Raw genomic sequence first — 15,161 nt, 5'->3', positions numbered from 1 at the left:
GAGTAGCTGGGATTACAGGTGCCCGCCAACACACCCAGCTAATTTTTGTATTTTTAGTGGAGAAGGGTTTTCACCATGTTGGCAAGGTTGGTCTCGAACTCCTGACCTTAGGTGATCCGCCTGCTTCAGCCCTGCAAAGTGCTGGGATTATAGGCGTGAGCCACTGCACCTGGCCTCTCCTAGGTGAATTTTTTAAGTAAATGCACCTTTTCATAGTTTCAGTTTGACTGTTGTTATTTTCCACTCCATGCCCTCCATTTGGTTTTTGGAATTCTTTTGCTATTTTCCCCTGGAGTAGTAGTTAGAAGCACAGACTTGGCTTTACACAGACTTGGTATTCTAGTTAACTATATTTTTGTCTGAGTCATTTTAATCTTTTGTTGGAAATTCCGGTATGTGAGCATGATACAATTAAAAAGGTTTTTGAGAAGTTGTAGAAGTTGTAGAGAGCCTTAGAGTCAATGATTTAAATGTCAGTGCTATGATGTAAAAGTTACAGATTAGTTTGAACCTGAACTGACACAAGATTGTTTCATGAGGGCTTTGTTTTTAATAACTACCTATTGTGAGCTGCTTTGTTCCTTGTTGTATGCTTGCTTCCCTTAAAATGTGAAGTTAACAATTCATACTGACTGATGGTTCCAAATAGAGTCCCTAATTTTAAATGTTCACTGCATTTAGCTTTCCCTGGTATGATCTCCATATAGGTAGAGTACAGAGAGATGGATGAAAGCTTGGCCAACCTCTCAGAAGATGAGTATTATTCAGAAGAAGAGAGAAATGCCAAAGCAGAGAAGGAAAAGAAGCTTCCCCCACCACCCCCTCAAGCCCCACCTGAGGAAGAAAATGAAAGTGAGCCTGAAGAACCATCGGGTGAGTTGTAATAACCAACCACAGTTCTGTTTTATCTTAGAAATAAGAATGAATGGATTTATTTCCATTCTGCAATGTTATTTATGTCTTTATCTTTGGTTTATAATAAACTCTGATATTGAGGCTCCTGCCATGTGTGTCTTTGTGTGTGTGTATACATATACGTGTGTGTGTATACATATACATGTATATGTGTGTATGTATACACATAGATACGTACATAGTGGTACCGATATTCTTTTTGTGTGTCTGTACATATACAGGAGGAAAGTAAAAAGGGTGGGAATGGAAGGGCAGTGGCAATATAAGGTGGTTGGAAAGTAGGAGAAAATAAACGATTAGAGAAAATGTACAGAAAGCCAAATCCAAAGCACCAGACCTCTCAATGACAGCTCTGATTCAGAAATTGTTCTGGCTAAATGATGTGTTTACCACGTAGTTAGATACTTTCTGATAAAACTTTCATGGTGTGGATCGGTTTTGAGAAATGCCGTTTCCTGGTGAACAAATGTAAAAATATATATAGGACAGAGAATCTAGAAAGATTATGGGAGTCTATAGTTTTGGTTTCAGAGCTTCAAACAGCTTTAAAGAATTCTCACTAACATCCCCTCAATGCTGAGTACTAGCTTTCTGAGGATAGCTGGACCCATACATGCCTTTCTGTTTTGGAGAGACCAAGCAAAAGCAGTATTTTAATGAATTTTTGTATCTTGTGCCCTTAATGACATTTTATTTACTCTTTTTGACTTTGAATTTTTACTAAGTTCCTCTTCTTGAAATAATTTTTATATTTCGAATAGCTTCAGACCCACACACCTCTCTGGTTCTTTTAGTCCTGTACCTTTTAAAAACAAAATGGTGGTTTCAAACCCCATCTGCTATATCTTGCATGACTTTCATAGGTACCCAGATTCAGACATACTTCATTCGAGATGTTTTATCTTTTGTTTTAGCCTCTCTTTTTTAAGGGTTTTCTCCCTTACGATGTTACTGTGAATTACCAGAAACAGTACTGATGCTTCACTTTAGGGCATTACCAGTCAAGTGTTACTTAGGTTTGGAGTTTATCAAAGTCTGGCTAAAACTTAAAAATCAAATTTATAATTTATAGGATTGTAATAAAGTGTACTAAAGGAATACCGTTTGAGAGCTTTCAGAAAAAGATTAGATTCTGATTTCAGTTCATTCAAAAGTCAGGGGTTTTCTAAGAAGAGTGATTTTCCTAAAACTTTCTTAAAATGATTTCTTGGGCAACTCCTTGTTTGAAAGTTTCTAGTTTCAGTAGTATATTACCTTTGGGGCTAATGTCCCCCGAGCAAATGTAGCTGCCTTTTTACTTTACACCTGCGTTATTCATTTTTCTTCTTCCTCTTTCTAGTCTTATACATTTAGCTCTCTTCTTTCTGTTCTTACCTCCAACCTTTCCCTTCACCCTGTGCTCTTTTCTTCTGTGTTCTTTTTGGTTCTTACCTTTCTTCTACCTTTGCTGTAGACCTGCTAATGAGATACTTGGGGATAACCCTTTTAATGTCTGCGGTGGCTCAAGAGTGGGCTGACTTCTTAATTCAAGGGCTCTAAGTATTACGCATTGATGATCTGATATCTCAGATGCTGCCTCACCTTTTTTGTGTGATTGTGTCTCCAGTAAATAATTGATTTACCATAGGTTCCAAGTTGATGAACGTTTCTTTGAAAATTTTAAACCATGTGTTGGTGTTGCTGTTTGCTTTTTTTCGGGAAGCTTTTTTTTTTTTTTTTTAATTTCATAAACATCAGGTATTGTTCCCACAAAAAGTAAATGTCTTAGCAAAAGGATTTAGGATTTGGGAGCTGTCTATTGTGTTGTAGTTAATTATAATGCAGTGGTTTAGTTTAAGTTATCTTTGTTTTGGGGGGGAAGTTAAAATTTTAAGTTGAGGATATCTTCAATGCTTAGAAATGTGCTAATAACAGCCAGAACTTACTAATATATTATTCGTGTTTATGAAAATAGTGATTCTTCCTTTAAAACAACTTAATGTTTTTTTGAAAATTTCTGGGGTGAATTAGGGATGTATTTTCCCTAGAAAAAAGTGTCAACTTACTAGCCTAAACTACTTATGTAGTTTAGCAATAGATTGGGCCCTGATGGTGAATCATAAATATTATCAGGTGAGTTAAATATTTGGACACTGTCCAGGGTTTCTAAGTCTTTTGTCTTATCCTTCACAAGAGTTTTTAGTCAAAAATTGAATGGAAGCATTGCTATATGACTATATTAAAAGCTTGAGAGAAGATATAGGTTTGTTTCGTTTTTATTGTTTATTTTTTATTTTATTTTTTTTTTTTTGAGACGGAGTCTCGCTCTTTCTCCCAGGCTGGAGTGCAGTGGCATGATCTTGGCTCACTGCAACCTCTGCCTCCCGGGTTAAGCGATTCTCCTGCCTCAGCCCCCTGAGTAGCTGATTACAGACATGCGTCACCACGCCCGGCTAATTTTTGCATTTTTAGTAGAGACAGGGTTTCACCATGTTGGCCTGCCTTGGCCTCCCAAAGTGCTGGGATTACAGATACGAGCCACCATGCCTGGCCTGTGGGTTTGTTTCTTTACCAAACCTTTTCTTGTTCTCAGTCTTTTTAAAAGGCAATCACTAGAAATTATTCTGTCAAAAAATATAGGTAAGGGCCAGGCGCAGTGGCTTCCAGCACTTTGAGAGGCTGAGGCAAGCGGATCACCTGAGGTCAGGAGTTCGAGACCAGCCTGGCCAACATAGTGAAACTCTGTCTCTACTAAAAATATAAAAATTAGCTGGGTGTGGTGGCACGTGCCTGTAATCCGAGGTACTTGGGAGGCTGAGGCAGGAGAATCGCTTGAACCCAGGAGGCAGAGGTTGCAGTGATCTGAGATTGTGCCACTGCACTCCAGTCTTTGTGAGGGCAAGACTCTGCCTCAAAAACAAAACAAAACAAAACAAAAAAGTAAGATTTGCATACATTTCATTCTTACCAACTTTTAAATTTGTTTAGAAATTTTTGCTTTGCTTTCTGCAGTGTGTTAATCTTAACAGGAAGAAAATATTTTGTTAATTATGAAAGCACAAGGTATTCTGAAGTCAGTGGGTCAAATTGACTGAATAAGGTTCCTCTGGGAGAGTACTGAGAGGAAGCCAGAAAGGTGGGAGCCATATTGTGAATAGCCTTGGTTGACTAAGCCAGGCTAAGGAATTTGAGCATTAGGAGTGTCGGCAGTAGCCCTGAGGTTTTTTGAGCAAGGGGGGTTACACTGAAATATGTTTTTGGAAAGACCAATCTCATGCTAAGGGTGAACTAAAGGAGTAAAGAAGCTGAGATTGGAGAGATAATTTAGGCTATTGGTCAATGGAAAAATGTTCTTAATATCAAAGTTGAATTTTTATGGAAAGAAAAAGTTTGGGTGTTTTTGTTTGTCTCATTGAACTTATATAATTGGAAGGAAGTTCTCTCTGTTGACCTAAATATTGTTTTTAGATTTGTCAATTTTTGACTGTAACTTAATGTGATATTGTAGTCCTATGGTAGTCAAAATGGGTAAATAATGAATTTTTCATACCAAATATTACTGTTTATATTTAAAAACTACCTCATTTTGTTTTCCTAAATATTTCCATGCATTTTTATACTTAATATACTTTTGAATATATTTGTTTTAACACGTGATGGTTTTATTTGGTTTCCTAGCACCTTTTCTGTGAAGATGAAAGTTTTTTTAGGTCATGCCAACTACATTTGAACAGGTTGTCTTTGGAATTGAGTATGTTTGGTTACTAGCAGCGTCACATAATAGTGGAGTGTTTATAAAATAGGGTCAAATCTCCTTCAGTGGACTTCATTGATTTAGAATAATTGTCCCCTGGTAAAGTACCCTTCTGTTTATTGGAGAAATGCCTTTTTCCTGTCTTTGCTCAGATTGTTACCCTGTGTACCTTACATTATTTTCCTCAGTGAGTTTTGCATTCCTGTATTAACTGATTCTCGAACACTTACTTGGCTTTTTTATTTTCACATGGAAACACTATTCCATTTTTTTTTTTTTTCCCTCCACTGCCTTTGAGCGGTTAAATTTTACCAGAAAAATCTTACTAGTTAGTTCCTGGATTTAAATTTTGTATTGGGTAACTTTTCACTAGAGAACTCAAGATACATTCTGAGTTAGAAGTAGCTTAGTTGTACATAGCCTGAGACTTTCATGGAAACTTATTCTAAAATAAGTAAAAGGAAATTTGAAATGGGTTATTAAGATGCCTTTCTTAAGCCTTCTTCAAGTTAATGGATTTCTCAGTAGAGACATCAGAAGTGTGTGTGTATATGCATGTGAGTGTGTGTATCATTTTTCTAGGCTCTGTGATGTCCTAATACTTAAGACTAATGAAGCTCAGAGGCTTCCATTAAATCATTGGTTAACTCTTCAAATAGATTTTGTTAGATGTGATTGGTAACAAGTCTGTATTATAATTTATTTTACGGAATGACCATGGGAAGAATCACTTTATCTCCTTGTTTATATTCTTATTTGTACCAGAGGAAGCCCTCTTCTCTACTATATGTGGTAATTTTAAGTTTGTAGTTGTGTGTTTTAAAGAGATGTAGGCTGTGTTTGTTTGTTTGTTTCTTTTGAGACGGAGTTTCGCTCTTGTTGCCTAGTCTGGAGTGCAGTGGCATGATCTCGGCTCACGACAACCTCCGCCTCCCAGGTTCAAGCAGTTCTCCTGCCTTAGTCTCTCAAGTAGCTGGGATTACAGGCATGCGCCACCACTCCCAGCTAATTTTGTATTTTTAGTAGAGATGAGGGTTCTCCATGTTGGCCAGGCTGATCTCGAACTCCTGACTTTAGGTGATCCACCTGCCTCAGCCTCCCAAAGTGCTGGGATTACAGGTGTAAGCCACCATGCCCGGTCAGGCTGTTAAATAAATTAACAAAAATCATTGATGTGAGAGAATGGTATGATAAGAAACTTTTTGTGGTTTTAATAAATTTGGGGGTTTGTTCACATAATAATCATACTGTAGGTTGAAGGTATTTTTTAAATTTACCTAAAAGGTGATGTTAACCTGAATTAGTAAAAATACTAAATTACAGAAAATACACAATGTATGGGTAGAATTTAAAGATTCAATGAAATTTGATCACAAATGCTGTTATAATGAAAATTTCATATAACAAAAGATTGAGGACCGAAAATTTGATGAATTATTTAGTAGAGCAAGTATTAAAAGGCAGAATCTTCTAGACTATTCTATAGAACTTGGTATAATAGAATTTGACCAGAGAAGAGTTGAAGATTGTCTTACTTTAAAAGAAAAAAAATAAGTGGTACTAATATTTTCACCTTATATTAGTATAGTGCTTTGTTTATAAGGTACCCTGATTTCTTCGCTGTGAGGCAGTCATACTGAGTGCAGTCTGGTGGTTGCCAAGCACTGAGTTTGGCAGCATGGATAGTAATGGCCAGAGTTCAGGTGAACCACTTTGTTTTTTTTAATCATGCTGTAACTATTCTCAAGTGGCTAATCCCAGGCTTTTCTCTCTGATTTCTCTCTCCATGCCTACAAATGGAACCAGAGAGAAGGACTAGCTTTCAGGTTTAGTGAGAATTGACTCAGATTACCACCACAGGGAAGATGATAGGATTCTATTACATCCCCAGGCCCAGCAGAAGACCCTGTTTTGTAGGTTTACCAGAAGTGACTAGGGAGTTCATTCCTGACAGAGTTGTCTGTGTTGTCATTTTGACATGCTAGTGTAAAATAAATGCCCGAAATCATTTGAATTCTCATTTTATGAAGTAAAATAGGCGTAGGGTTAGTTTTCTTGCCACGCCCCCCCACCACCACCCCGGCCTTTTTGGAACACATTTCAGTGTTCTGATTTGGATCTATGCTCCAAAATACCTTAGTGGAGGGCGGAGGGAAGAAAGTGACAGGCTGAAAAGGTAATTCAACAGAATTCTTACGTTCTTATATTTTGAGGCATTATGAATGGATCAAGATAAATATGCTATACAACACGCAGTCCCCACTCTCAGATAATTTATAGCCTAGTATGAGACACAAGTGTAGATATAAATGCATAATGGAAAGCAAAAAACTCTTAAGTGTGATATCAATATAAAAATTTTAGAGGCTTATAGAGGTAGGAAGGGTGAAGAGTAGAGAATTGGTAGTATGGAGGGCAAATTTTTTAAAAAATAGGCATTTTCTACCAAAAAAAAAAAAAATATTCCCCCAAATGTGGTAGTTCCTCATTGACTTTATTCTACATATATTATTGTACAATGATAATTATTTTGTCGCGGTCACAGTGCTGGATTCTAAGGGTTCAAAGAGAAAGAGTACATCCTCCTGCAAAGAATTTGTAGTCAAGTGGCCGGGTGTTGTGGTGCATGCCTGTAATCCCAGCACTTAGGGAGGCCGAGGCAAGGGGATCACTTGAGGCCAGGAGTTCAAGACCAGCCCGGCCAACATGGTGAAACCCCGTCTTCACTTGAAAAAAAAAAAAAAAAAAAAATATATATATATATACACACACACACACACACACACACACACACAAATTAGCCGGGAGTGGTGGCACGTGTCTGTAATCTCAGCTAATCAGGAGGCTGAGGTACCAGAATCGCTTGAACCCAAGAGGCAGAGGTTGCAGTGAGCTGGGATCGTACCACTGCACTCTAGCCTGGCTGATAGAGTGAGACCCTGTCTAAAAAAAAAAAAAAAAAAGTGCAGTTCAGTTTAGGGTTACAGATGTTAGTAAGTAGCTACAATGAAGAAAGTACAATAGAAATGTATAGAAAGTATGGTGAGAACTCAGAAGTTTTTATTTTTTAATTGATAAATAAGATTGTATTTATCATATATAGCATGATGTTTTGAAGTGTAAATACATTGCAGAATGACCAAATTTAGCTGATAAACATGTATTACCTCACATGGTTATCATTTTTGTGGTGAGAACACTTACCCACTTTCTTGGTATTTTTCAAGAATACAATGTATTGTGATTAACTATAGTCACCATGTTGTACAATAGCTCTCTCAGAAGCTGTTTTTAAATAATGTTTCTACCTAAAATTGGGTTTTGGAAATTTTGTGTTAAACATGAAAGGATGAAGCAGTTTTAGATCCTTGATTTTTAACTATTTACTGCTTTTGGCTGATAAGAACCCTTGAATCAGATGCTACAAGTTTATGTTTGGTCTTTGAGAGATTGACCTGTTTTTCTTAATGATGTCATTTCATTGATTATTTTGTTGTACTTTTTATTAAGGCAAAATAGTAATTTGTTTAGCTGATCACCTTTATTTTTATAATTTATTTGAATTCTTTTTGTTGCCATCGTTTATTGGGTCTGATCATGTTGTAATAGAAGAACAAGATACTTTGTGAGGATTTTCTCGTCTACAAAATGAGACTTGTTATGAGAATCAAATGAGAAAACGCGAAACCCCCCTTTATGTATAAACATCTTGTATTTATTAAACAGAGTTGATTGAACGAAGAATAGGGTGGATTGCTGTTTTATTTAGAAAAAAAATCAGGGCAGCTTTAGACCAGATACACACATACTGTATTACTTTGGGAAAGTGTTTGTGGTGGGCCATTTTCAGTAATGAGTCGCTTATGAAATAGATAACTTTTTAAGCATCTGGAACTGTTAGTGTGTGTGTGTGTGTGTGTGTAAAACTTAAATCTTGATAATAATCTTTTACGTTAAATCATGAGAATGATAGACTTTGGGACTTTCTAACATAGTTTTTTTTTTCTTTCCTTAAGAGGATAATATAATTGAAATTCTTGCATCAGCTGTTGAGTTATAAGAAATGTTTTGTAAGCTTTGTTATTAACCGGACACACCTTAAGCTTGGTAGTTGGACAACATAACATCTGAATTGTAAGCTTTCTCTGGAAGATTTTGAAAAGTGAACACAAACGAAGACTACAGCAAAATAAGTAAGGATCAGGAAAATTTCTACTGTGGAATGTGGAGGGAAATAATAAGTGAAAAAGTAAATTCTTTCCATTGGCTTCTAAAGCTTTGCATTTCTCCCTAGCTCATAGGGCCTTTTACTTTCTTTTGATAGGATCCTTGCTACTGCCCAGTGGAAGTCTTCAAGCACAAATTTGTGGTGTTATTGTTCTTTCAGCAGTTCAGTGAAAGTTCCAGGCAAGCTCCTACTTCAAGCAAAACAATTTTTCTTTTTTTCTAAACCTTAAGAAGCCTGTTTTAGTTCAGCATTTTAAATGATACTGTAACCCAGGGATTGCTATTCTAGTTGGAACTCATAATTTCATTTTGACTGTTGCTCAGGCTGGTCTTCAACTCCTTGTCATAAGTGATCCTGCTGACTTGGTCTCTCCCAGAAAGTGCTGGGATTACAGGTGTGAGACACTGTCAATTCCTTTTTGAAACTGTGACTTTCCTTATGTTCATGAGATTAATCATGCATTTATAACTGCTTCAAATTCTCTGAGCCTATTATTACTTCCATGCTATTTTGAAGTCTTTTAGCCCCATTCTTACTTCTGAGTTCTATTGCTTAATTTCCAACCATCTTTAGAACATTTCCATTTAATTGTATTAGCCAGTCTCCCAAATTTCCCATTTTGTTTGTAGCATTACTAGTCTTCTGGACTTAAAACCCTAGAGTCATCCTGAAAGTTCTTTATCCCTTTTGCCAAGTCTGTTGTAAAGTCATGCATCTTACTGTGCAGTCTTTTTCATTTGTTAGGCCTTACTCATTTTTACTGTCACCTTTTTCTAGTGAATTTCAACTTGTATGTAAATTATTTCAATAGCCTTTGAATTGGATCTCCTTTATCTAGGTTTTCCCTCTAATCCATCTTGTACAAAGTGGCCAGACTAGTTTAACTAAAATAGCATTTGTTTTGTTGTCTTTTTGCCAAAGATCACACACATTTCCTCCGTTACTACTAAAATCACGTTCAGGTTTGGGTACTAGAAAGGGCTCGTTTTACCAATCCACTTGATCTCCCACTGCTTTTTCAGACCATCTTCTTCTGTAAGTAGGTACTGTGCAGTCCTCTGTACATACCATGTCTGTGCTTTTCTCTTTATCTTTGTAAATGATCTGGACCATAGTGGTGGTTTCACTGCCTCGCAGTCTATCCAGATCTCTCGGGAATTGTTCTGAAAGCTTCCCTGATTCTCCAAGACTGTGTCAGCTTCTCGTTTCTTAACAACAACAAAAGTTCCCTTGTAGGTATTTTTCATCTTTTCTCAACTAGATTATAAGCTCTTTGAAAACAGAGAGTCTACCTATTCTACTTTTGTATTTGTGCTTTGCAGTTTTGGGGCAGATATAGTAAACATTGATTATTAAATAAGAAACTCAATTAGTGTATTAATACGGTAGAGACATATATTCCAAGTTGGCTTTAACTTTTGAAATGTTTCTTTCACCTGCTAATTTATTAAATTCAATTGAAATCAATAGGTTGGCATTCACTTTTATTCCATAAATTTGGCCATTTTGGTAAATTTATCTTCTATTGGAAAATTGTTGCTTCCTAGATTTAGAAGTTTCTTAAAATGTTTATAATTTGAATGTGATTCCAAGAAACTAGTGAAAATGTGAATCTGTGTTTCTGGAAACAACCAACCAGTGATTTTCACCTCCTTGTTTGCCCGATAAAAGCATTTGAAAGTCAACATAGACTTTCTTTTAAGATGTTGGAAGAGTGATCTCTTGAGTATTTGAATTCACATGAGAAAACATTCAGTAATGTGATTATAACTACAACACTTCACGGTTTAAGAAGGACTCTTAGATCTGAAGGTCTAGAAGACAACTGAAAGGCTGTTGTGTAAGATAAACCAAAAAGATCTTCATTTCAATTTGGAGTAGCTGTGTACAAATAAGCTGTATGAAGAGTCTCTACTTTAGGCGGATTGTGGTGGCTCACGCTCATAATCCTGTTGCTTTGAGAGGCTGAAGTGGGAGGCTAGGAGTTCAAAAACAGCCTGGGCAACATATCGAGAACCTGTCTCTACAAAAAAAAAAAAAAAAATTAGCCAGGTATGGTGGTACATGCCTGTAGTCCTAGCTACTCAGGAGGCTGAGGCAAGAGGATCCCTTGAGCCCAGGAGTTCAAGGTTACAGTGAACTATGATTGCACCACTGTACTCCACCCTGGGCGACAGAGCAAGACCTTGTCTCTAAAAATAATTAAAAAATTAAAAAGAGTCTCTGCTTCAAGCTTGGGGACTATTTTGTAGGTTTGGTGGTTTGGGATAAAAACAAAAGGGAATTTCTTGTGTAGTGGTGCTAAAATCAAGGTGATATTACAAAGTTGCTTTTGAATATTTTCATTTTCTGTTTTGAATTTGCGCTCATGGAAAGCTAACAGCGCTACTTGCCTGCCGTTAATGTGTCCTGAGCCACTATCAGAAACAGAGTCCTAGGCTGGGAAAACCCAAAGAGCAGATGAATAAGGGATTTTATGTATATCATAATCAGAGACTACTTGGATGAAAAGTTAGCTGCAAGCAGTGTTGTATATGTGCTGTTTTTAAGAAAATGTTCAAGAATTGGTCTATAATATACTGCTAGTAAAGATGATCTTTCAGTTGTCTTTGGAGAAGTAGGCACCTTCAAAATACTCTCAAGTATGATAGGAGTGAAAAATAATAACTTCGTTCTTTATTTCCAAACAAGTTAAACAATCATCAAGAGATAACTTGTTTCTTAATTTAATTTTAAGCACTTTTAAATTTTCTTTTCCATCATTTCTTATGTGGTACCTTCTGCTTGGTTTCTTTCTACTCTGCTTAAATAATACTTTGGAGTTTCTTTTCTTGTGTTTGTTTGTTTGTTTTGAGACAGAGTCTCGCTGTGTTGCCCAGGCTGGAGTGCAGTGGTGCAATCTCAGCTCACTGCAGCCTCCACCTCCCAAGTTCAAGCGATTCTCCTGCCTCAGCCTCCTGAGTAGCTGGGATTACAGGTGCATGCCATAGCGCCTGGCCAATTTTTGTATTTTTAGTAGAGACAGGGTTTCACCATGTTGGTCAGGCTGGTCTTGAACTCCTGACCTCGTGATCCGCCCTCCTCGGCCTCCCAAAGTGCTGGGATTACAGGCGTGAGCCACCGTGCCCAGCCTGGAGTTTCATTTCTTTCTCAACATTTTGTTGTTATGGGATCCCTTTTAAAAATCTTTGCAGGGTATTGAATATTTTCTATATTTTCCTGCATTTTTTTAATTTAAAAAAACAATATCTTTTTAAGAGGTTTTTTAATTCCTTCAAAACCAGAAGACAAAAAAGACTGCCTCGTTGCCCTTTTGTTCTTGTTAACCTATTGAGTACGCAAGTCAGGGGTAAGAAATCCATCTTTTTTTGTGAATCAAAGCACCATTGATTCTCACCCAAAAATCAGTCAAGAGCTACCTGTAGGTTAAATTAATGAGTTTATTGTATGGTGTGTATTATAGTTGGAAAAGAAGGGAAATGAGAGGAATAGGAAAGATAAAGTAATTCAGGCTTAAGCTAGCTCCAAAGTGTGTTTTTTGTTTTGTTAGTTTTTTGCTGTTTTTATCTAAGTTTTTAGTGGTGAGATACCTTCATGACAAGAGACTGTTACTTTTATTTTTGCCAAGTCAGAAACTTAATTTGAAAGATAATAGCTGTATTTTTCCTAATCTTAAGTGTGATTCTTGGAAACTATTTGTTTCATTGTTCTGAGTCCCTCCCTGCTCCCTTTCTTCCCCAAATACAATTCAGTTTTCTGATCCAGCTTGGTTTTATTTGGAACCAAACAAAACAATGGCAACATTTTTTTAAAACCTATGAAATATATTATTATTATTATTATTATTATTATTATTATTGTTATTTTGAGATGGAGCCTCACTCTGTCGCCCAGGCTGGAGTGCGATGGTGCGATCTTGACTCACTGCAGCCTCTGCCTCCCAGGTTCAAGCGATTCTCCTGCCTCAGCCTCCCGAGTAGCTGGGATTACAGGCGAGCGCCACCACACCTGGCTACTTTTTGTGTTTTTAGTAGAAATGAGGTTTCACCATGTTGGCTAGGCTGGTCTTGAACTCCTGACCTCAAGTGATCCGCCTGCCTCAGCCTCCCAAAGTGCTGGGATTACAGGCCTGAGTCACTGCACCCGGCTCTACAAAATATTTTTTATGAATAAAGCCAGCATTTACTAAGAATGAATATATCTGATTTTAAGTTTATAGTAGAGTTTAAAATGTAGGACCTATATTTTCGAGACAAGTTTGTAGATTGGATTTAGTAACCCGATCTTCTCTTCATGATTGTGTGCCTTTTTCCGAGGGCTGTAAATAGGTATACCTTGGGCCTTGTCTGAGAAGCATAACCTTCTTGAACCTAAAGGACCCTTCAGATGAGAGCTTAGTAAAATAAGTTTGGAATGAGATTCTATTCTACCTTCATAACAGAGCATATATCTTCTAGCAACACATTCTAATACCATTGTCAGAAGTAATTTCTTATATCTAAGTATCTTTTTATTCTCTTTGTTGTTTCTTTCTAACTCAAATGGTAGAATAATCAATCTGCTTTCTTATTGGGGTATGTATTTTAAAATAAACTGTTTAATGAAGCTTGTCTGAGTTTATTTAGATCATTGAGAGGTGGTGTTTTATGTCTTCCAAAGATCACACTCATTTTCCTATAGTGTACCAAGTGACTAGAAGCTTAAGAGCATCATAGCATCTGTCTTGATGATAGATTTTGGAAGAGTTCAGAAGACAATCTATTCTTTTTCAGATTGAATTTTCAAGTTTTGATTCTTTTCTTGAAGTTACTTGTACATATTAATCAGTGAGGAAAATTTCTTAACAAAGCTTATTATGTAGCATGAAGTAGAAGATTCAAGATCTTGCCTGCCTTTCTCTGTGTTACCACAAGTGTGTGTTTATCTACAGTACTTGGCACACGTGCACAGAGTGTCTTACTGTGTATTCTTTAGTTTTATTTAGGAAGCACTGGCATATTTAACTGTAGTCGTGTCTACTGTGTATAGTAAATGAAACTTCTTTGGAGACTGAGTCTTTTAATTATACTCCTTGCTTTGAAGAGAAGGAGAGAATTTTTCATTAAAATTGGAAAGTTAAACGGATATTAAGTTGATGGTGAATTGCAATGCCAGATTCTAGAGTCTATGTCACCTCCATTTTCAGTCTAGCAGCCATTAGTAAAAGACATTCGGAATCCATTTTACCCCATCCAGACTATTAATATTAAATAAGACTGACAGCAAGGATTTAGTGATTAGAAATACTATGTACTTTGTTCCACTGCCTTTCAACAAGAATCAGCATGTAAAGTTGAAACTTCCTGACCAGAATTTGGAAAACTATGATGTAATTCCCTGGGCCTTGATTCCGGAAGAAGGAGCTCTCTGAATATGGGTTTACTAGTTGGTGGTGAATTCATGAGTCGCCAACTATTAGGCCTTTATGTCCAGATATTATCCTAATTTATGGAGTAAGGTCCCTGAGTTCTCCTCTTTCCTTCCACAGGGCAAGCAGGAGGACTTCAAGACGACAGTTCTGGAGGGTATGGAGACGGCCAAGCATCAGGTGAGGGTGGCATTAGATGCTTGCCACTTAGTAGCAAGAGCCGCCAAGTAGGAATTGATGCTTGCAAGTGTTTTTGGCTGTGGTATCCACATTTTAGCCAGAAGCGCAGGTGAAATTTAACCCACAGGACATAATAGTGTAGTAGGAGAGAGTGTAGCCAGAACAAAGGCAAGCAAAACCTTTTGAAGTCCTCAGGCCGATCTCAGCCCTCCACTCTTTGTGTTTTCGAGGAGATGGCGGGTACTTTTCTCCCCAGCAGCCTTTATCTTAATAGTAAACATGATGTAGAACATAGACTTAGGAATCATGGGACCCTTAAAGAGAAATACAGCAGTATACACAGAGAGGAAAAGTCACAGGCTCAAAAGTCTAAAAACAAAAACAAAAAGGACTGAGAGGCATTCCAGGACTAGTCAGAGGAACTATGTGGGCAAGTGACATCTTTTTAAAAATGGTTGTTACACAGTATTGGGTACCTTTTTTCAGTTAACATTACGTAGTTAATCATTCTTCAGTTTAAACATTTTGTTTCTCATGTGAAAAATGTCTTTTGAAAAGTCTGAAATGCTTTTTCTGTTCAGACCAAACAGTATGAGAGTTTTACTTCTAGGAAAAAGTAAAGAATTTATAGGGGCCACCATCTGGAACAGTTAAAATTTATCCCAGCAATCCAAAATAACATATCTGGATTTCATCCT

At 37.0% G+C, this 15,161-nt stretch overlaps 1 protein-coding gene across 4 annotated transcripts in view; it reads left to right on the top strand.

Moving 5' to 3' along the window:
- The window catches only part of KDM1A (lysine demethylase 1A), a 64,679-nt gene that overhangs the window by 10,596 nt on the left and 38,922 nt on the right, over positions 1-15,161 (top strand). For 2 of the 4 annotated variants that reach the window (XM_055262069.2, XM_055262070.2), the window contains exons 2-3: positions 708-873; positions 14,404-14,463. In XM_055262069.2, the coding sequence (XP_055118044.1) occupies positions 708-873; positions 14,404-14,463 (226 nt within the window). The remainder of the gene's footprint in view (positions 1-707; positions 874-14,403; positions 14,464-15,161) is intronic. The other 2 variants (XM_055262072.2, XM_055262071.2) reach the window with 1 other exon arrangement.

This window comes from Symphalangus syndactylus, chromosome 22, assembly GCF_028878055.3.
Source record: "Symphalangus syndactylus isolate Jambi chromosome 22, NHGRI_mSymSyn1-v2.1_pri, whole genome shotgun sequence".
Lineage (NCBI taxonomy): Eukaryota > Metazoa > Chordata > Mammalia > Primates > Hylobatidae > Symphalangus > Symphalangus syndactylus.
This window is presented reverse-complemented; position numbering and strand designations above follow the sequence as displayed.